At 38.3% G+C, this 23703-nt stretch overlaps 1 protein-coding gene across 1 annotated transcript in view; it reads left to right on the plus strand.

Annotated features, from left to right (window-relative positions):
- Positions 1-581: 581 nt before the first annotated feature.
- Positions 582-23703, plus strand: part of TGFBRAP1 (transforming growth factor beta receptor associated protein 1) — a 33539-nt gene continuing 10417 nt past the window's right edge. The window contains exons 1-5 of the mRNA XM_042039759.1: positions 582-670; positions 3351-4052; positions 11407-11601; positions 12573-12727; positions 18387-18469. Of these exons, the coding sequence (XP_041895693.1) occupies positions 3368-4052; positions 11407-11601; positions 12573-12727; positions 18387-18469 (1118 nt within the window). The 5' untranslated portion in view covers positions 582-670; positions 3351-3367. The remainder of the gene's footprint in view (positions 671-3350; positions 4053-11406; positions 11602-12572; positions 12728-18386; positions 18470-23703) is intronic.

Here is a 23703-nt window from a genome sequence, read left to right on the forward strand (position 1 = left end):
TTCCTTATCTTGGGAATTCTGCCAAATATATTTGTGGCACATAAAGTCTGCATTCTTTGTATCAGTAGCTCACCCTTCTCTCTAAGCTTTGTTAACCTCCTCCTAGGTCACTGAGGCATGTCAAGCTCTAAACTTTAACAAGGCAATTCTACCGACAAGTAATTTATCTTTTTAACATATAATACTTGAGAGTTATATATATATATAAATAATAGGAATGGTATAAATCTCTTATAATATATGACACTTATATACTATATACAAATAGCATTATTGTAAATCTTTTACAATAGATCTGAGACTTAGACTATCGCTGTTATTAAGTCCAACAATCCCAAGGCTTTGGACTCTCTTATGTCTCTATTGTAAATATATTATATATCTATATTAGTCTCGTCTCTTGGATGCGAGGTCGTAGAGCTGCCTGAGGAGCACTTTGGGCGCTTCCCGGCCGGTGAAGGCGGCCTCTCCCGCACGTGACCGGACGCGGCCTCCCCCGCTCCCCGTCCCGGTGACGCGGGCTCGGGGCGGGGCCGGCTCCGCACCGGAAGCGGCGCTTCCCCCCCGCCCGCCGCCGGCGGATCCCAGCGCGCCCCGAGGCGGCCCCGGCCGCCGCCACCGCACCGCGAGGCCTCGGAGCGGCGGGCCCGGCTCCCGCTGTGCGCGGCAGGTGCTGCGGGAGGGCGGGCGGCGGGAGAGGCTCCGTGTCGGGTCGGGTGGAGGCGGGCGCGGCGGGGCCGGCCGGTGGCGGGCCTGGTTGCGCGCGGTGTGTGTGAGGGGACGGGCAGCGCATCCCTGTCCTCCCGGGGGCTCCTCGGCTCGGGAGAATCGTGTCCACAGGTTAATTAGAGCCCGCACAGGGTGTAGGAGTGCGTGCAGGGTGAGGGAGGCAGGGTGTTGCTCTCCAAGGCAGGGGCCAGCCCAGTGTAATGCAAGGTTATTGCTTAACTGGAGCGGGGGAGAGCTGCTTCCCACTTCTTGCAGGAAATGAGTGCGTGTGGGGTTGTTATTGCGCTTACAGATCAGTGTCTACTAGACTGATAATTTACTTGATTATTGTTTTATTTTTCTTTGACAGCAAAACATTCCCATTGTCTTGTTTTCCGGAATTCTGAACATACAAATGTACTATAAAAAGTGCTATCTGTAACTATGGGGTGGCCTCTTCCACTTCAAAGGAACAGCATGTTCTGCAGAACCTGTTCCTTTACAGTGCTCACAGGCCCCTAAGGTTTCATAAATAAGAACAAGATAAATGCTAAAAAAGAAGTTACAGCCAGGTCATGAGTGCTGGCATTGTTTGTTCCTAAAAGCTTTTTCTGATGGCTTTTTTTTTTTTTCCTAGAATGGATGTATTTATTTCTTTGTTGCCAGACTTATGTAGCACTATGGATTTTTTTGTTTTTTCTGTTCAGGAGTCATGTATCTGTTAAGAGTTCTTTCATACTTTTACTTTTCATCTACTTTCATGTAGGAAATTTGTGTGGACTTTTTAACACATCTTGGTCAGGAGCAAAATTCTGCATTTCTCTCAGTGGCATACATTAATATTCTTACTTTGGGCTTCAGGAACATTAATTAACTCCTTGGCAACTTCAGGTATGAAAGCTGCCTGGCCTCTGCAGACAGTAGTGTATCACTTCAGGCTACACGTGGCCTCTTAAGAACTGTTGGGGTTGTTTTGGCAGTCAACATTTGGATAGATCTCTCTAACTTAGAATGCTGTTTTTCTTTTGATCATGTTGGAGGATACATGGCTGTGTTGCCAGACTTGTGTTATCATTTTACCTTTGGCTATTTCTCTAGTGCTTCCTGGGTTTGTTTGGTTGCAGTTTTTTTTGTTGAAGGTCATAACAGTAATTCACACTCCAGGTAAGGATGGAACTTGAAAATGTCCTGGAAGCCCAAACTAAAATCTTTTTGATTTCTGAAAAAAACCCAAAAAACTAACTCGGAAGTATTTGGCATTAATGCTGTATCTTGGTAATATGGTTTGCTTCTAGCCATAATCTTAGTTTTATATAATTTTGTTTCATGGCTACCTGCAAGTTGTGTACCTTACCTTTTCTCACTCGATTATGAACTTTTTTTACTACGGTTTTTAGTGTTCTCTTGCAAAAACAAGTTTTGTTAGACGTAATAATTGGAAACTAAATTTGTTTTGACTGTGTTTAGTTTCAGTTTTGTTCACAGGAGTGTTTTGTTGATGTTGGTTTCTCTGTTGGTCCACAGAGATTTCTTTTGATGTTTTATATCACCATTGTACTGTGAACTAGAAGTAGTTGTGTATGTTCCAGATGTTTGGTGTTGTGTCTTCCCCTGTGTTGGCTAAGTGACTGTTACAAGGTCAGCATTTTCTCATCTGCTCTTCTTTAGAGTGTTGAGCACAGTTGTCTGCTGGTTTCTTATAACAGAAGTTATATATATCTGGAGTATAGTAACATTGCATGGACTGTTTTTAAAACACTATTATCTGCTTCATAAATTGCATCTCTCCCTTGACGGTGCTTGATTGCAGAAGGGTAGGTATAGTTTGTAGAATAAATATTAGATGTGCTGCTTAGCACTTAAAGACAGACTTTTGGAATGACTGTGATAGTGGAGAACAGAAACACTCTGAATTTCTGTGATACTGCATCTTGAGCTTAATGAATGCTTTATGGGCTGTGCACTCTGCAGATATTTAAAAAAAACCCCAAACAAGCTACAACCGAAACCAACAACTTTTACTATGAGTTGGATGATACCTTGTATGAGTTATTATTTAATTGGCTTGGAAAGTATGTATTTCTGATTGCTGGAGAGTAAGGAATGTAAAATATATGCTAAAATGGAATACACCTGTGATATTTTGTGAAAAGACTGTGTATTAATAGGCCTACAATGGAGTGTAAAGCAGCATGAGATGTTAACTAATAGCGCTAAATGCCTTGCAGCCTCCTAGGAAATCTAAGACCTGAAGCTTGTCTGTTTTTGTGTATAGGTGATAGAAACCTGTGCATGACAGGTTATAAGTCACTAAGTACTGGCAATAACCCCTTGTAGTACCAGAGTGTCTGAGAGAGCCAATAACATGCTGGTTACTTGTGGAGAAAGCATCACTTCAGAATAGCTGGGTGCTGTTGTGAATCTGTTTCAGAATAGGTTAGAAGTGGAAGCATACCATTTGATTAATTTCTGTGGTTATTAATGTGCTTGCACCGGCTTGTGTAGTTGGGTTGGAAATAGAGTATAGGCTATTAAAAAATGCACTTGTTAAAGTTTTTGTATTGGTGAATGTTAAATTGCTACCTCTGATACTTGATTCTAAGTGCAGAGGTAAACAGTAGTGTTTTTTTCTCTTTAATTAGATCACCCAGAAGACACAATGAGCGTTAAAGCTTTCAAGCTCGTTTCTGCTATTGAGCGGGAGATGTTAATGGGAGACAAAAATTACATCAACATCGAGTGCATTGAGTGTTGTGGGAAGAACCTCTATATTGGAACCAATGACTGCTTTATCTATCACTTTCTGTTGGATGAAAAGGTATCGACAGCTGGAAAAATAACTTTTGCTGCCACCAAGCAACTACACAAATACCTGGGCTTGAAGAAGCCTGTGAGCGAGTTGAAAGCAGCCTCTGCCCTCACCAGACTGCTTGTGCTTTGTGACAACACGATAACACTAGTGAACATGATCAACTTGGAACCTGTCCCCACTGGTGCTAGGATCAAAGGAGCTGTGACGTTCACACTGAATGAAAACCCTGTGAGTGGGGATCCTTTCTGCGTTGAAGTTTGCATTATCTCAGTCAAACGTCGGACCATTCAAATGTTCATGGTGTTTGAAGACAGAGTCCAGATAGTGAAGGAAGTGTTTACTCCAGAACAACCCTGTGCTGTGGCTGTAGATGGTTACTACTTATGCCTTGCCCTTACTACACAATATATAATTTTGAATTATAATACTGGTGTCTCCCAGGACCTATTTCCATATTGCAGTGACGAGAAACGGCCAATTGTGAAAAGGATAGGCAGACAAGAGTTTCTGTTGGCTGGCCCCGGAGGCCTAGGTGAGACTAAGGATTTTAATTTTTTTGCACTTTTTTTTTTTTTTAACTTCTCTTAATTTCTCTGAATTTCTGAAGCAAAGATTTACTAATTAAGTGTTATGCATAATAATGATGCTTTCCTTCACAGGTCTATATTGGAATGTTGAGATAAAAAGGGAGATGGTAAATTTTTGGTACTTAGTACTATTATAACTCTATAATACTATTATAACTATAAAAAAAACACACTAAGTGTTTTTTTAATGCACAAAAATCTATGATTATTTTTATTTTCATCATGTGTGTAGAAAGCTTCATTTCATTGTATCTTGCAGCCCTTAGTAAAAAAATTGTTGGGTACCAAGTGAAACTTCAGAGATTGATACACAGTCTGTAGTGATTAGTGGGTCTTGGTATGTGGAGTCCCATGTTGCTACAAAATTGTTACATTAGTGTAGATGAGTTAATTTTTTCCTCAGTTGCTATTCAGAGGAGCTCATATTGATGCCATGATGATTTTTTGCCTTTTCTTTTATACCTTTTTATGACTTCTGTATTCTTAGTGCTTTTTGCCTGCATTCTTGGACTTACTTGTCAAGCTGAGAAACTAAATATTTTAGAAGCTTCGTAGTTAGGGATCAGTGTGCCCCAGACCCCAAGGTCCTCTCCAGAACACATTCTGTAAACCAAGATAGAACCATCCAGGGGAAGGTTCCTTGGAGAGGGGGGCTCACTCGAGCCTCTCATTGGGGAATCTTTGATAGATATGCTGATTAATAAGACCTATAATGTTGTAGCAGATCTGTTGTGGGTGTGGGCATTGCAGTGTGCATTGGGGTGCATTCGACCTGGACGTAGTGCACCTAAGGGTCCTAAAATAAATACCAAGGTAAAATCCCTTTTCCCCTTCTAAATGTGTTTGACTCTTGATTTTAAGACCAGGAAAAGGCATCAATATGAAGTGTATTTTATAGCTTTTAACAGATTCACAAGTAGGTATGTTGTACTACAGTTTTAGTAAGAAATTTTAGTGGAAGCAAGTTGCATCCTAACTCCTATAATAGTAAATGCTGTCCTAACTGTAGATGTTATTAGATACTACTAGTTTTAATGCTCCCATTTGCTTAGTTTTTTAATAGTATTTCTCAGCTCTGTGTTACAGATAGTTTAAGTATTGCAAAACTAAAATTAGATCATGTGAAATCATGCTCTTGTCTAAGAGATGACTGTAGGGACTACTGTAATCTGTCTAAATCAACAATATGCTGTGAGGTCGGTAATCTTGAGCTTTTTTTGGAAAAGCTGCAGTATCCCAGAGCTGACAGACCACAGGCAGAAGGCTTTCATGCTGTTTGCCATATGACTCTCCTTTCAGGAGGTGTGGTTTATGTATTTTCCCTGAAACATTAGGAATAGCATGACACAAAGTTCACAGCTATTTAGGTTCTTAATTTGGGTTCTGGCTTTTTAATATAAATTCCAAAGAGAATCAAGTGTCCAATATAAATTCCAAAGAAAATCAGTTGCTTATATTGAAGTTTTGCTTTGTGACCAGAATGCAAGATGTACATCAACTCACCAGCTTTTCTTTAAAGAAGTAGACTCTCAGTAGAATTTGAGTTTATGTGAGTTAAAGATGTTCCAAGATGAACTTGGGGTTTTTTTTTTTTTGCATGCAGAACTTTTCTAAGTCATTTTGGCTGTCCATGTCCTATTAAAGCTCTTAGTTGTTTTAAATGTGGACGTGTATTTGTGGACATCAACTTTTTAGCAGTGCTAGGGAAGTTAAAATTTGTGAATTAGCTGATTTTATAAGAAGATTCCATTCTTATTTTCATTTTTAAAAATTGTTTAGATATGTCAAACCAATTCTGTTTAAGTAATTTCTCTTTTCTTTCCTTTTTTTTTTTTCCTTTAAGAATATAATTTCAGAAGCATAATTGTATTTAGCTAGAAATCAGAATTTTATTTAGTTTGACTTTTGCTTTTGTCTGGTGTCCTGTAACAGAGATACATGAAAAAAAGGTTACTTATAAAGTCCAACATCCTTGTGTAAGTAGAACGTCCTGGGGTTAGAATGTCTGGTACGGGAGATCTTAAGCAAGTGCACTTCTGCTGCTGTAAACATGCTATAAACTACTCTTTTCTTCATGATCCAGGCAAACTCTTTCTTGTACTGCCTCAGAGACCTTATAGGGTGTTTGCTGTCAATAGTATAGTTTTTTCTTGCTTAATTAATCTTTTTTTGTCTCCTGTTCTCTATTGCCTTCCCACTGATGTTTTGACTAAGTATTATCCATCTTACTGTTCCTCCTTGGTAGAATTCCTAGTGTCTTTAACACTTGTCTCTTTGAAGTTATGAACATGGTTGGGCACCTTTATAATAGATAAGCGTTGTGCATCTTGATATCTCAGGTGGGCCTCTGCTGTAAAGTGAATGGACTTGAAAAGGCTTGATGTAAATCTTCAGTTCTGATTTTGATTTGCTTTCATATGCCTCATTGATTAGGGCATGCTGGTTTGGCACTTGGTAGAGCATCTATGCTAAGTTCAGCCTCTTTTACAGAGGTGGATATATTCTGCATTAATATATTTGGCTTTAGAGTGTTTGAAGTGACATTTATTTATATTAATTTGCTTTTGAATTAAGATTGGAATTTAGATTGGCAGAAAGCAAGTGCTCAAAATGATAAAGTAAAACATCTCTGAGTTTGTGTATGTAACCTTTTTCTTTCTCTGGACTCTGGATTTTAAACTGATTGTTAGAATTGTTCATAGCAAATCCTTAGACATTTGGTACTTTGTTGTCTTTACTTGCAGTTAGTATTTAGCTTGTTCTTTCAAAAGGAGGAGGAGCTTCATTTTTGGTGCTTCTTCATTCTGTCCAGTAATTAGTTAATTTACAATTGAAAATCAATTCTATCTGATATGTATGAAACTGCATACCAAAATTCAGTTTTCGAGTTGGTGAAGCTCTTGTTGCATGTTTTAAATCAGATTTCGTGCTCTAGAGAGGCTTTAAGTGTTTAAAATTACAGCAGACGTGTCTTGATATTGGCACAGGATATGCTTCTCAGCACCAGCTGGAGCAACTGCCCCAAAAGGTCAGAGGTGTTGGCTCAGGCTGAGCTCCCAATGGAGGGTGCAGCTCCTCACACCTTGAGCTGAACAGAGCGCCTCCTACCTCTTCCTGAGACTGGACCAAGGAAAAATGTTGTCCTTGCCCATGGGAGATGTGTACTTGATTGAGGATTTCTGTTGCCAAGTAAACGAGATGCAGTAGGAGGTCAGCAGAATACATGACACCAGAGATGGCAAACAGGAAATTGAGTCTTCTCCAGGACCCAGGCATGAGCCTTCAACCTCCATCTGTACAGAGAGGAAGGACAGGCTGTCTCTGCTGTTCTGTGATGGCTGACACTGGAAACTCATGACTTCTCATAATTGGAAGAATTCTCCTTCTCTGCTTGCTGATCTACATCTATATAATATGCTCAGTGCTTACAGTAGCAGATGAAAAGCAGAAGTTCTGTCCAACAAATCATCTGAGCCTGAACAATGCAGGAGCACCAGAGGAATTAGCAAGTAATAGTAGTGGGCGATTCCCTCATACTGGAGATGGGGGTTTTCTCATCCAGCCAGCTGGTAGGGAAGAGCATCTTGAGGAGGAGTATGTGGATTGTGCAGATCACCAACCAATTGTACAACTTGTGGTAATGGGGTTTGTCTTTTAGGACTATGGATCCCTCTTTAAGGAAGAGATGGGATCCCCCAGGTCAAGTGAGGCAAAAGCGTTTTTGCCGACTTGTTTGAGCAACATGGTGAGTTGGATTTAGATTAGGCATGATGGTGGTAGACTGTGTTAGCAAGCAAATCAGTGCAAGATGGTGTGATTAGGGACTTCATGAGCGGTAAACAGAGGTGAAGAAGTTCTGTTTCAGGCATATGCAGAGAAAGAAGTCTTTACAAAACATCATGGTAGTGGAAACTCTCACTTTTTCTGGGAAATCAGCACAGGTACGTGTTAAGAGCTGAAATGGGGGTTACCCTTTACATGGGAGCAGTAGGAAGATGTGGTGGGGTGCCTTGGAACAAAGGAGGAGGCAGATGAGAGTTTATGGATTTGGGTTAGAGAGCAAACTAACATAGTTGACATTGTGGTGAGTGCCTGGAATGGACCACTTCATCAGGAAGAAGGTGTAGGTAAGACCTTTGGGTAATGGGAAGAGATCTATGTTTGCAGGCCCTGATTTTTAAGGTAAACTTGAACCACTCCAGTACCTGCTAAAGGGGCCGCACAGCAAAGACAAGCAGTCCACGAGTTTTCTGGAGTGCATTGATGGTGGCAGAGGAGCTGATGGAGGGGTGTGCTCTGTTGAACATTAGTGCGTTATCGACATTGTTCTCATACTGAATCCAAAACACCAGCTGCTAAGAAGAAAATGAACTCTATCCAAAACCAGGGCAGAGGCCAATGTCCATCTGGCATTGGCTCTGCTGAGCACCATGAAGGGCAACAAAAAGAGCTTCAAGCATATAAGCAGCACAGGAAGTCTAATGGAAGCCCACTGGTAAGTGGGGCAGAGGACCTGATGCCAAAGGGCATGGAAAAGGCTGAGGTGCTTAATGCCTTCTTTACGTCACTCTACTGGTATGACCTTCTTTCAGGAATCATCAGCCCTTAGGAACAGTGGGAAAATCTGGAGCAACAAAAAGCTGCCCTTGGCAGAGAAGGATCATGTTATGGAACATTTAAATAAACTGGACAGACAAATCCATGGGACCTGATGGGATGTTCCCATGAATGCTTGAGGATGGTGGTCAATGTCATTGTGAGGCCAATCTTTATTATATTTGAAAGGTTGTGAAGATCAGAGGATGTTCCTCAGGACTGGAAGAAAACAGATGTTTTTAGGGAATTACAGCCAGCTGTACCCTAATCCTCAGGAAGGTGATTTGGGAAAATGCTGGAAGCTATTTCCAAATATACAAAAGGCAAGAATGTGATTTGAAGTAATCCATGTAGATTTAAAAAGGGGAAATGGCCTGACCAGACTGAGCATCTTCTGTGATCACATGCTGGCTTGGCAAATGAGGGGACAGCAGTGATCCTGTGAAGTTAGCAAGGCTTTGATGCTCTCTGCCATGACATCCTTTGTAGACAAATGGATGAAGAATGAGCTGGAGAAACAGTTGAGGTGGATTGAAAGCTTGGCTGGAAGATTCATAGTCAGCGGTACAGAGTGGAGTCAGAGTGCAGCTGGAGACCAGTCACTAGTCTTGTACCCTAGGGGGCCAATGCGCGGTCAATATTAACATAATTTCAACAACCTGGCTGGTAGGGAAGAGCACACTTTCAACAAGTTTGCAGATGATACAAAACATTTCTGTATCTCTTGGTGCTGAAAGCAGTGTAGCTTTGTTTTGGGTAACTTGTAATCCTTGTGTAGCCTTCGCAATTTTTAATACGGAATTGATTTCTGGCCTCATCTCAAGTTTCATCAAATGCATTCCTGTACTATAAAAAGATTGTGGTTTCTGATTGTAGTTATGTTTATTGTTATCCTTAGGTGAAAGCTGGATGAAGACAGAAAATGCATCATTCTGCCACAGAAGCCCTAGCTATTGAATGCAGAGGGATGTAGAGAGACATTGACTTGAATGCATACCCTTTCACTTCCATAAGGATTTTTAAAATTACTTAAAAAAGAGCTTTTTCATTTTAAAAAAGTATGGGGTTTATAATTATTTGTGTTAGAACATCATAAAAATAGAAAAGCCTAAGAATTAGTCTTTCAAATAGAATAAGCCCTAAGTTTACTCCTGATTAGTATGTATTTAGTACAGGTTTTCTCCCACGTTTTGAAATGGGATTATATCGTGGAATAACAACTGAAAGCCATTAAAACTGGACAGTACATTTTGCCTAACATAAAATTTTACTTCTGAGTCATAAGAATATCAAGATCTAGAGAGTAAATTAGGAATTATGTATTATGACCCAGAAAGTATTTTCTGTAAGGTGCTCTGGTTGAAAAGCTGATCATTGTAGTGAAAAAGAACCCTTAGTCAAGGGGAAAGGTCTGATCATTTGAAAGCTGCTGTAAGGGATCCAGAAGCTTAGTGTCTACACTGTAGTTCTGTACAAATCTACAACCTTCTGTTTTGTTTTCTCTGTTTTTCCTTTTTTTTTAATTTTTTTTTTTCATTCCAAGGAGGTCCTTGTACTCAGCTTGCCTTGCCTCATTATCCTCTGTTTGGAAGAGATTTTGTAAATTGAATAACATAATCTTTTAATCTCTTCTGTTCTTTAGAGCTCAGACTTATTCTGCCAGCTGTCAAGTGGCTCACTGCTGCCAAAGATCAATTTTCATGGGCATGTCTTTTTAATGGCATGAGAATACTTGTTTTAAGAGGTGTGAATTCATATTTTGAACAGAAGTTTACACTGTGCTTCAGTATGGCTCAGCTGGTAAATGATTACTGAACTAGGCCTGAAAATTGTAACTGAAATTTTTCTTCAGTTAATGTCTCAGAATTGGGAAGTATCAAGTAGCATGAATAGAACCAGTGGCATGTGGTCCCAAAGCAATTTAAAAGTCTATTAAGGTAGGAGAAGAATGGAGGACAGAATAGATATGAAGAAAGGTAGTGACAAAAAACCACCCTGCAAATTAACTGAAGTTTTAATCTGGTTATTCTGAAGACAGCATAGGAGTTATCACTGGGATAATAGAAAGTCTTTACTCTGTGCTGCTTTATACACAGCCTCTGCATTTTTTCAAATGATTGAAAACACAGATGCTTCACAGGAAGTGACTCATCCCAAGGAGATGGGCCCTTGTTCTCGGAAAATGTTGGCTGTAGCAAAAGTGAAGAAGTGTGGTAAACAATTGTGTCCACTAAAATGCTCTTTAGACACTTGACACTACAAGAACAAACACATCTGCACTGCTGATTGGTTAGGTGGTGCAGGTCTACAGCTCCTGCTAAGGCAAGATTGTTTGGAAGCTGGATCTCAATAAGCGTTACTGTTCTGAAATGAATTCGAACTACATTGCATAATTCCTATAAGAAAGCTCTTAAACTTACTAAACTTGAATAATTCTTGCTAGTTTGTTTCAGTATTCATCTCTCCTCAGTTTTTGGCATTGTCTGTTCCTGTGCTGACAGAGGATGAAAAAAAAAATTGAACTGAATTAACCAACATATCAGTTCAGGTCCAGGGAGGTGTGATGTGTTGTTATCATGCTGCCTGATACTGCATCTGCTCTGAGACTTTCCGTTGCTGCACCTTGGTACCCATGCTTTCTGTTGGGAAAACAACAGTCTTCAACTAGCATGAGCCTCAGGCTTTGTTTTTCCCTTTTTGTAGGCATGTTTGCTACTGTAGATGGGATTTCGCAGCGTGCCCCAGTGCACTGGTCAGAGAATGTGATTGGGGCAGCTTTGTGCTTTCCTTACGTGGTTGCTCTCGATGATGAGTTCATTACGGTACACAGCATGCTGGACCAGCAGCAAAAGCAAACCCTGCCTTTTAAAGAAGGTCACATTCTACAGGACTTTGAAGGTATTAAAAAGGACACTTTGTCGCATCAGTAATTCTGGAACAACAGCTGCAGTCACTTGGGTTTGTTTTTTAAACAAAGTATCTAACAAGTATGTTTACTGTTGAAACTTTTATTGCAAATGCTTTCCTGGTTACGTTCCTTGCAGACTTCAGTAATCCAAAATTCCACACTTCTAACAAAATGTATGCTCATTAAATGTGCTGTAATTGTCAAGTTAATTGTTGGGTAGGAGTCTATGGAGTTAGAGCTTTATCTTGTAACTTGATTGTTTCTTTCAAAGGAGCAATGTTAATTTAATGCTACAACTCAATAATTGTGACCTACAGGTATTTGTCCATTGACTATCTTGACAAATTTCTAACTTATTAAAAAGGAATACAAAAGAATAATAAATTCTAAAATATCTGTGTAAGAGGTTTAAAATTGGATCTTTCACATAGAATTATTAAACAAAAAAGTACAAAAATTTCTATTGATCCGTTCTTCAATTGAGAACTCTTAAGTGTGGAATATACTATGCTACTACATTTTTTTTTCCAGAAAAGCTACAAACTCTAGCACTGTGAACTGTATATTACTTGCTAGATTTGGTGTACAGCTTAAAATTTTCAAATGTAAGCCTGGGGAAGTACCTGTTAGTTAAAAGTTCCTACTCTCTGGAATCTGGCGTTAATTTCAGTGACCTTACCAGCTTAGTTCATCATGAGTGATTCTAGCCAATTTCTCTTAGAGTAGAACAAAATCTGCTGTAACTAAATAAATTTACCATTATCTCTGTATTTCTGAGCTGGAATTTATAGGCAAACTGTACTATGTAGTAAATGTGGTAAGCAGCAAAGGTCACTTTTGGGACTTTAACACTGTTTAGGTTCTTGTATCTTAAATTGTGTATCTTAAAGCCTGTTTCTGATTTTTTTTTTTTTTTTTCTGTAGAGGCTGTAAATTGAATATATCTGTTTGTTCTGTCCAGGAAAGGTGATTGTTGCTACTAACAAGGGTGTGTATATCTTGGTTCCACTACCTTTGGAAAAACAGATTCAGGATCTTCTAGCTAGCCACAGAGTGGAAGAAGCCCTTGTTCTAGCAAAAGGAGCTCGAAGGAATATTCCAAAAGAGAAATTTCAGGTCTGTCCTTCCTTTAATTTTCATGAAAATGTAAATTTCACAGTGGTGTCATGTATTCCATTGGTCAAGTGATTGGAGAGGGTGGGGGAGGGATTTACATTGTAGAGAAGTTGTAATACCTGTTATGATTTCAGCCTGAGGAAATAGGTATTCTGCTAAATTGCTTTGTACTTGTAGAGGCTGTGACATTGGCAGGGTTGAATGCTGTTGTTCTTCTGGGGTTTTGTTGAATTTTTTCAAGTGTGTGACTTGAGAGAATTGAAAACAGAGCAAAACAAAAAAACCTAGTGAGAGAAAATCCGGTGGGATTCTTCCTTAGTACTAGATTGTTATTATTTGCTATTGCTGTTTAAAAATGTATACTTTATTTCAAATTAGAATTGTGTCATTTTTTATTGAAGATTCTCATCATATTCTAAACTCCACAGTAGCACCTACCTTCAAAGTTAAGTGATGGGAAATCTTAAGCAAATAAATCCTACTTCCAAGCTCTTACAAGTAGCACTTGTACTGCTGTGTAACTCAAAGGTTTTTGTGTGGCAAAGTGTCTTACAAACTCTCTGATTAGAGTGTTGATTAGGGATTTGTACTCACTCCCTTCTACCTGTGATTTATATTGCAATACATGTTCTACTGTATTTGCTCCTATTTAGAGAATTGTAAAAAGCAGCATGACATCTCTCCTCATAGAGTAGGTGAATAAATATTTGGCTTGGTTTCTTTGCTATTGTAAAAGAAAAATTTGATCTGTGACCTGCAGAAAAATCTGTGTTTTTTTTTTTTTTTTTTTTAATATACTTTGGAGCATTTTTTTGCCATTAAAACAGTTGTGTTACTTCTGGTTTGTTTAGAAAGGTGTAAAGTTTGGAACATGTGGAAGTTACAGGATTGCAATGGTTCAAAGTTATTCAGACTGTCAGGATTTTTTTTTTTTTTTTTTAAATTTCAAGAAGGTTCTAATTCCTTTTCATTTCAGTTTCAGTCAAGGCACTTGAAAGGCAATCATTAAATTAAATGAAACTTGTATCAGCTTTCATTTTGATCCGTAACTCTTCTCTTAAATGAGCAGCTAGGTGATTGCTGGAACCAAAAAAGTTTTTGAGAAAAGTCTTCCCATTGTTTTGTGAAAGTCCAACTACCTGAAAGTACTTGAAGCTGAAAAGTACTTAAAAAAATATAGAGTTCAGTTTCCGGCATGTTTTGCTTTGCATCTTCACTTCCAACTTTTCCCTTCCAATCTGTTTAAAGAAGCAAACAAAACTCTTGCTGTGGGGGCAGGATGCATAATCTAAGCAATGTCTTCTATGTGTGATGAACTATAATTTTCCAATTATTTCTTTACAGTTTACGTGGGTTTAGTGTGGGAGATGACTTTCTGTGTTTTGCCACAGGATGAACCACAATTCATTATCTAAAATACATGATGTAGAATCTCATTCCATCTTAGTTTTCTTGCGTTTAGAATTTTTCAGTCTCTAAAATAAGTTACTTTCTTTTCACAAACGTCTTAAGTGCGCAGTGTTGGTCTTCCTGAAATTATTCTGTTTCCTAGAATATTGTAAACTCTTTCTAACTTAGTGTGCTTTTAAGGGTGTTCAGTTGCTTTAAGTCAATGCTACAGCTGAAAACCAGAAAACATTGTACTTGCGAGCAAAATAGCCTGTTCTGTTTCTGGAGTGTATTTGCAAACTGATATTAACCAACTTGAATTGATGGAGTCTCCCACTGACTGGTATTAAAATGGCTCAACTTGGCTTAGTTGTTGAGACATTACTCCAGTTTTTCAGAGCCTATCTGTAGCTGGAAATGTAACATGTTTTCTGTGGTGACGCTGGTACCTGGTGTTGTCGTTACAGGTTTGTTACAGGCATGTCAGACTTTCTTTACTGTAGTCTTACGTAATACAAATCTGATGGAGCTCAACAAATTAAATGCCTTACATATGTCTTTGAAACATTTCTTTGGCATACTTTAATCACACAGTCACTCATTTCTAACTCCTTTCTGAGAGCTATCCTCAGATAATAGATTCTATTAGATAATAGGTATCTTCTAATAGGTATCTTCAGGTATCTATTTTGCAAGCATTACTGAATCCTGAGCCGCTGACTCTTTAAAGGCCTTATTTTGCCATTTTGTACAAGCAGTAGGAAGGAGTGCATAGGGTTGGCATTAAGGCACTTGATCCAGGCACTATAATCTATCCATACGTAATAGTGATTATTATTGTCTGTTTCATGAAGTGTAGTGTTCCCTTTGTCACATGATGCTTTAATTCTGCAGTTTGCAATGGCTGATGCCATCTAATGAGTGACTTGAACTCAGGGTGCTGCAGGGCAGATCTTGAGGACATGGGTTTTTTTTTTTCCCCCTACAGTTCAAAACTTTGTCATTGCATGCATACATGGGTGCATGCTCTCCCTCTGTATATCAGCATAAATATATATAAATATATGCTGGTAATGCAGAATGATGGTGGAATAGCAGCAGTGAAGTACTGTACTCTCAGAATTATTTGTACAGTCAATATTTAGTTATTGGAAAGTAGCAGGTCATGCCATAGTAGTTCTAACCTGTTATTTAACTTGTGGTCCCTGCAGACTGCAAATTTAGCTCCGCCATATCAGAGGAAAATTTCTTTGTTTTTGAGCATCAGGAATTCCTGCTAGGTGAAAAATGCTAAGCAAAAGTGTTCCAAGGAGATGGCTCTGCTGGATATCATTTTTGATAGAAGAATACAAAGGCCTTTCTACCATGCCACCATGAAATGACTGAATACTACTTATTAATTTTTCAGGACAGCTGACGTTTGCAGAAATCATGGTTGATGGTAGTGAAGACCTTGGTTAGATTGACACACATCTTGCATAGGTATCTCTCTTTTCTTTTTTTTTTTTCTTCCTAATTCTTTTTAGTTTCAAAAAACATATTAACTGCACCCAAATCTGACCAAAAGACAAAGTGGCATTCTAGAAAAATTCTTTTGGACAATATAGTTGGTAATTCTGACTATTTTAGAAAAGACTTTTTTAGTAGTTGAGAGAATTAAGGCTTCACTACAGCAATCACAGCTTCAGTAGTCACCTTTCTTTTTCCTGTTGCTTTTTCAGATGTGAATTAATACAAAACTTTTGTCATGTTTTTGTAGCTACTGTTTTTTTCCTGTGAATTCAGTCAACAGTGCAGAATTTGCCTAAAGAATTGCAAGTCCTATGGTGGTTCTTCAGAAATTATAAAGGACTAAACAACGTGTTGAATTTTGACTGGGTGTGGCTTAGAACCTTTTGAAAAGAAGCCTGTTCCAGATCTGACAAACGGATCTGGAAGAACAGAAGGTGTTTTTTCTGTCATAAACAGAAGTTAACTGTGTGTGTTTGACATGTAGGTCTAGCCCATTCTTAAAAAACTGTCAGAAGGGGAATACTGGATTTTCCACAGTCTGGTCTGTTTTCTTCCATAATCTTTACCCCAGGGCATCTTAATATCTAGTATTTATACTGTCAGCTAAAAATCTACCTGGATACTGCTTATCTCATCATTACATTTTTAAAAAGTTCTGAAAGTGTCTGTCTGTAGATATTCCACAACTTTTTGTTTCATGTCTTTAAAGGAAAATTGAAGATATGTCAACATTTAAATGACAGTGAATACTACTTTACCAGTTCAAATTTAAAACTGGTTCCTTCAGCCTATAGTTACACTATCAATGAGCTCTTTTCAAGTTTTTGTTAAAAAAATGCTGTACAGACTAAGCTCTGCAATTAAAGCAATGCTTTCAGTGAGATTATTTCAAATTTTATTACAATATCATAATTGACTAAATATGTAAATTTTAGTGATCACTCCGTTGCAAAAATTGAAAACAGGTTGGGGGGGGGGGAGGGTGGGAATCCAGCCTATCTACTTTTGATACTAGTCAGCAGGGTGAGAAGTCTTTCCCTGGAAAGTCAGGCTGGATTTTAACATTTTTCTGCTGCCACGAGATGCAAATATTTGCAGATTGAAATCCTTCAGCAGTGTCCTTAGGAAGATGACCAAGTGGGTATTCATCAGTTCACACATTACTGTGTATTGATGTAATAACACTGTCAGAAATCAAAAATATTTTGGCTATTTTGTGAGTTAATCCCCTAAAGAAGTTTTACTTTGTAACTGTAACTAAATTCTCTATTAGCTTTAGTTAACTCTATTTTTAATTATTACACTTGAATGTAAAGCATTAGTTAATATAAAGATCCCATGAAGTATTGTTAATTTAATTTTATATTGTTGTATTTGTCTGAAAAAGTGTGCCTGGTAACATTTCTCTGTTACCCTTTTCTCCTGTGCACTGGGGACGCAAGAAAAGTCCCACAAACTTACAAAGCGTTTTAGAGACTTGCTAACAACAGAGATTAAGTATTCCCTTAAGACAAACCATTAGTAAAGCATTCACAGACTAAATGGACTGAAGCCAAGCTTTTCTGTTGGCAAATCTATAACCTTTAATCAAGGTGAAAAATCATCAATTAGAGTGTCAGTCCACTGTACTTGAGGCTTAGTGCTCTTCAGCAATTCCTGTCTGGAATATGTTCCTATTGTATTGTCGTTTCTCTGGATATTTTTATTGAAAATCGTTTTTTAAAGTCTAATATTAGTAACAGCTTTCATGTACAGTGTGAAACATTAGAAAGCTGTGTATTCATGAGCAAGTTGAAGAGACAAACTGAGGACATGTGAAGGTAGCTGGGTGTATTTGCCAAAATACCAGCATTGTCATAAATGGGAATGCTCTGCAGAGCACAGTTTAGGTTCCTGGCTTTCAGTACTTCTCTTTTCCTGTTGGAAATACTCTGAGCACAAGGATTTCGTTTAATCTTGTAATTGGTTGACCATTCAGATTTAATAACTACCTATCATTTAAAGTAGTTTTTGTGTTCTCCTTCTACTGAGCTTCATTTAAACATTTTCTGTCTAGGTGTGACATTAACAATAAAGCTTCGTAACAAATAACTTTCCATATGGTTTACTTGTTTTTTAACCATATTTTTATGGTACATTGCATAATGTACTACATACTGGATAGGTTGAACTGCTTTGAAAGAATTTTTTATTTAAAAAAAAAATCAAAATAACAAAACTGGCAGAAAGTCAGAAATATGGCCATCAGCTGGAGATGAGATTATGAAAATTGCCAGCAAGGTTGCTGCACCAGAGAGATGAGACAGGAAGGAAGTGGCTGTGTGTGGTCAAGTGGGACCATCTTCATTTCTTGCACTTACTGAATCGTGGGGAACTTCAAAGATAACCATTGGCTTTTATGTTTGCAAATAACCCAAGAAAAAACTTGAGGCAAGTCAGCATGATGTCAGATAAGTCATTATTTGAACAAGAAAACTTAAACTTGCTGTTTGTTGACTTTGCTTTTACTAAGTATTCGTGAGCAGTGTTGTGTTCACACACATTTGTGTAAGAAACTGAGTCTGGGCAGCAGACTCAATATATTCAGGTACATAAATTAAAATGTAGAGGATCAAGGTTTATTTTGCTTGTGACTTGTCAGGTGTGGTTGAAGATCGTGTGTTTGGTGTTTTTTGGCAGGCAGCTATTGCAGTAGTAACTAGCACTGCATAAATACAAGTATAATAAATATTTTTCTCCCCCTCCTTCTTTTTTATAGGTAATGTACAAACGAATCCTGCAGCAAGCAGGTTTTATACAGTTTGCACAGCTTCAGTTCCTTGAAGCAAAAGAACTCTTCAGGTAATTGTGTGACAAGAAATTTAATAATTTACCTTCTTTAAATAAGGAGTTAGTGTTCTTGGTTTGAAAAACTTAGTTGCTTGAATGTTTTTTGATGTCGATGTGAGTTCACTGTGATAAAATGGTTTTGTTGGGGTTAAGAACAGAATAGCATTGAAACAACTTTAGAGCTGACGAGTTAATGCAACTGGTTTGGTTTTTTTTTTGGAGATGCTAACATATAGTAGCATTAAGAGTTTGAGTGTTGTATGTATGGCAATTTTTTAAATTTATCCCATGAAGGTCAAGGCTTTATTATTGAGTCTGTGCTGTGATTTACAGCATGAATATTGCTTTGTTCCTTTTTTCTTTTTTAATACTTTTAACTAAAGGTATAATTTACCTATTAGTTACAATTTAAGTATTATTGACACAATTGCACTAATTTTTATGAGGATGCTGATATTGAATTTGCTTTAACACTTGTTCTGCTAGACCTTTTCCAGAAGACAGATTTGTTCTTGAAGTCCGTACTAACCTTGCCGATTTAGCCATTTCAGCAGTCACTTGTTTATAAATTGACCTTGATATTCCACTTTCATTCAGAAAATGCTGCTCGTTATCTTTATTCTACCTGATAATTTCATTTCTGCTAGCCATGTCTCATTCTGTGATGTGGCACTCTCTGTAGTTAGTGGAATGCATGCTGACCACATAAAATAACTCTCCTTGTTATCTGCTGAAATTCACTTTAAATCAGTTTAGAGTCTATGGAATAGGATTAAGGTTAGACGATTTTCAGTATATCGCAAGCATATTTACAGTGTAGGAAAAAAGTTGTCCTTGGGTTTATGGAAATGCGTTGAGGAAAGTAAAGCTTTGAGGAATGTTGCTACTCGTGAGGGACTTTGCCATTTTTCCTCCTGCTCATAATGGGAGACACTGGGCTTAGATGAGCAGTGTACACTGAGGAAAGATGAAGGAATGACAGGAAAGGCCTGAACAGCATTTAATGACAATTTGTTCTGGCCACAACCAGTTTTTTTATCACCTAGTAATTTTTGTCATTAGTGAGCAACTTGCAGTCTTTCTCCACCCTTATGAACTTTCAGACACTTGTGTATCTGACCCCTGGGTTGTGTATCTGAAGCAGAAGTACAAGCTGTACATAGTTAAGACTATTTTAAGAACAGTGAAAAGAGAGAAATGTATCCTGTGGGGAGGTCTACCACAGGTGGAAGGAGCCCAGATTTGTTACGCATCCCCCATCCCACTATCAGTCCATCTGACAAACAAGCTTTAATGAATAGGATTGTGGGAGCTCCTCTGTAGAAACAAATGTGCTTCATGAGAAAATGTGCTGTCCAGCCACAAATTTTGTAGCTGAATCAGCATCCCAGGGTGTTCCCTTCCTCTAAAAGCTGCAACTCCAAAGCAGAGCAACGGTTTGTGAATTGCTGGTGTCTGCTCAGGGAAGAAAGCCAGAATAAGTTTCTGTGCTTTTCTTCTGTCCAGCCATACATCAGCTAAGCAGAGTATTTTGGTGACTCTGAAAAAACTTGTTATGGAGCTCATGTTCCTTGATGTTTAGCCCTGGTGGGCACACCGAGCTAGAGTAATAGCTGGGTGTGCCGTGTGCCCTGAGACAGTCTCAATCAATCTTGTTCATTTTAAACTTACTGATGCTCAGAGGAAAAATGGGAAAGGGAGTGGCAGTCTGTGAAAGCACTTCCTCCCATCCCGGTGTGTTGCTCTGCAGATGTTTCAACCTTGTCTTAGAAATAACTTCAGTCTTAATGTCAAAGGGAAATTCGGTACCTGAGAAAAGACAGATTTAAGCAGTGAAACAGGGTAGCAGCAGTACCTCAGAGTTCTTGGTGTGGTATGTTGGCCTGCTTCTGTCTAAATATGAGGTGAGATTATCTCACTACTTGGAAAATATCTGACAGTTACAGGTTAGCAGGGGGAATTATACTAAAGGTCTTCATTTTCTTGCATTATTACCCATCTTGGATAACCTTGTCAAGAAACTGTTATATCTTATGCTTGAATTCATCGTTCTTAAAGACCGGAACTTTTAAGAGGAATAATTTGCCAAGTTCCTTGTGGTTAATGCCGATGCTTCTGAATACTGAAGAAGGTTGACAAAAAGGAAGAAAGTGGTAGCTTTATTGAAACTCGAATAGTTCAACAAAAGGAGGATAAATTTCTTCAGCTAGATCCATTAACCTTAAAACTGAGTGAGAAGTAACAGTAGGGCTTCTTTGGTCTGAAAAAATCTGTTATTAGCAGTAACAAAATTGTGATTGTGTTATGTAGTTGTGATTTATACTATTTCACATTGCTATCATTAGAGCTATACCAAACAGTGCTTTTTAGGAGGCCATTTGCTGAATTTTACGTGCCTTACTGAGATGTTTGGCAGTTGTCACAGGGAAACCAGTTCTCTTCGGTGTTTACTGGTTAGATATTGCTTGCCTTCTGACACACTGGATACTGGAACTTTTCTGAACTTTGCTCTTTTTAACAAATAAAAATGTTAACTCTTTACACAGTATTTCTCACCTTGGAAAGCCTATAGAGAGACTTTAGGTATAGGTCTCTCCTACACTGAAGAGGTTAAAAAATTGCTGGTACTTACACCTGGAGAAATAGGAAGTAGGAATGATGTGGAATTTGCATCTTAAATGTGATTCAAGAATATAAGCTTCCAATACAATCAATTTAGGCAAAACAGCTAACACTGTCGGCTTCTTTGGCATCTCTGATATCTGTAGATATGGGGTTCTGAATTTAGACCTAAATTTCCTGAAAACTTGTAGATTCTGCCAGTTGCATTGTCTATATATATGAAGCCCAAAGAGAACTAATGCAGAATTGCTCAAAGGGAAGTTGCCTCACAACACTGATGTCTCAACTTAGGAGTTTGTTTTCTACTGTGAGATAAGTTCCTGTTTGTATTTTGCTGAGCCTGAGGTGCAAGAAGCTGAAGGCTCAGACATGTTTTTCAAAAGAGATGAGATCCTTTGTAGCTGCTCTAAAAGGGTCTTGTCCAGATGTGATGAAAAGGTCCACAAGACATCCACAAATCCCAGGAGCCGTAAGTCTTGAGTTGAATGTTAGCCATTCGTGCAGGTGGGGTCATTGTTTAGTATCTAGTATTTTTCTGAAGAAGCTTGTGGATGATGTGGTGCTTTTAGGAGGCTGCTTGATTGCTGCTTACCACTGCTGTGAGGGGAACAAAATTGTACAGCTGAGCTCGAGTTAGACCTGCTGAGAAAACCACAGATGATTCACAGCCCTGGCTTTAGGCTAGCCCAGGTTGAAAGCTCATTCTCCTTTTGGAAACAGATTATCATTGAGGCCAGAATCTGTGAAGTCAGAGGTAAAGTAGCTGACTACTACATCATCTAGGAAAACTTGAATGGTAAGATGAAAGGACTCAGAAGCTACTGTAGAAGTTAGAAAATGTTTTAAAATGTATTAAAAGTGGCATATTAAATACAGCATTTTTTAACTTCATCCATCTCCATGGTCATAGTCTCCAACTCAATCTTAGGCCATCTCCAAATACTTGACAGCATAACCAGCAAGGGAACCAATGTTTGTAACTGAATTTCTCCAGATTTATTAAGACTCCTTGTTTCTGCACAAATTTTGAGCAGCCTGTGGATGTTATTCAAGTTACGGGTTAGCTTTTGTTCTAAAACAAATCAGAGAAGATTCATTTGGATTGGAGGGAGAAAAAAATCTCTTCTTTCTTCAAATAGGGTTAATTTTCTAGTGTGATGTGTCTCATATTTAATCTGGTGGTCCTCAGGACTTGAAATTTCAGAGTAGTTGCAGTAGCTAAAACTGCAGTTAAGTTACTGTATTAAGTTCATACTGAAAACTCAAATATTCTTGAAACCATCAGGTCATGACACTGACAGAACTTGCTTGGTTATTCTGCCTCTTACCATAATGTAGATCTAAGAATTTCAAAGCCAAATCCCAAAAGAGGGATTAAAAGAAATTTGAACTGCAGAAATCTGTGAAGTAGACCTGAATGCTTTACCCTTGGTAAGAGGTAGGCCTTTCTGCTGTGGAGGTAGGTTTTAGGCAGTAGGATTCCTGTGTATGAATTGGGAAAACCTGCTGTTCAAACCTCTCCTCATGGGAAGGCTTCCCATTTTTGTCTGTTGTGGTTCTTTATTGGCTATGTTGCTACTCCTGTGCTTTGCAGTCACTAGGTTCTGGAGGAGAGGATGCTGCTTTTAAATTTGCTGTTGCTGCTGTCTCCCAGAATTTCCTTCTTCTGGTATAGATTTTTGGAGCCAAAGGACTATATTAACTTGAAAGAAAAGTTCTAAATAGGGATTGTCATGGTGATGGTTCCTACTAGTTCATATTTCCTGGATTGTTTTGGAATTGTGTCTCTAGCAAGAAGTGAACGATGCAGGGCATGCCCATAGTGAAGGGATGAGCCTGTTCATGATGATCTTTCACACTTTATTGCCTGTAGAAATCTGCTGCTTTTCTACTTCTGCGTTTTCATTTATTTCTTCCTGGAATTCATTCCAATCAAAGTTGTGAAGAGAAAGTCTTTGAGTTTGCTGATCACCAGATAGATAAAAATTATTTTTAAAAAGTTATTTGCAACAAAATAACTAAACAGGGTTTCTTTTAGAGAAAGATTAATGTCAAGTTAATGTTGATTTTTTTTTTTTTTTTCAGCGACAGTATTTCCTGCATTTCAGGAACATTAATTTTTAAAGGTGAATTCTGAATAAAAACTTTGACAGTGAAATAAAATACTATAAAATATAAATTCTGATGTCTTGCTGTTCTTCTAAAGTAAGGCCTGGAAAGAGGGTTCACTCTAGCTGTGAAAATTAGGGATTATTTACCATGTGTAAAAAAAAAAAAAAAATTACTCTGTCAAAACAAGCATTCTTTAAAAGCCTGAGGAATTTCAGTCTAGGCTGAAAGAAAAATGTTTTTTGTGGTGTATCTATGTTACAACTTGCTGCAGAATAAAAGTATAGGGTGTCCTTCACACCTGAAGTGGAAAAGCCACTCCAGAGGAGCCTCCATAGATGTGCACCCAAGGCCTCTGCCTGTACAACAGACTTATTGATTAAACGGATGCATAATCGGTATCTGTGCTTTGTTTACAGAACCTCTGTAGGAAGAGAGCCAAATGAGGAATCTGGTGCATTTCAGGGCTGGGGAGATGTTTTCATTATCCAAACACATGTTCTGAAAGCTTCAGT

The sequence above is a fragment of the Corvus kubaryi genome, unplaced genomic scaffold (genome assembly GCF_017639235.1).
Source record: "Corvus kubaryi isolate FWS band 111438036 unplaced genomic scaffold, C.kubaryi_AGA036_p1.0 133, whole genome shotgun sequence".
Classification (NCBI taxonomy): domain Eukaryota; kingdom Metazoa; phylum Chordata; class Aves; order Passeriformes; family Corvidae; genus Corvus; species Corvus kubaryi.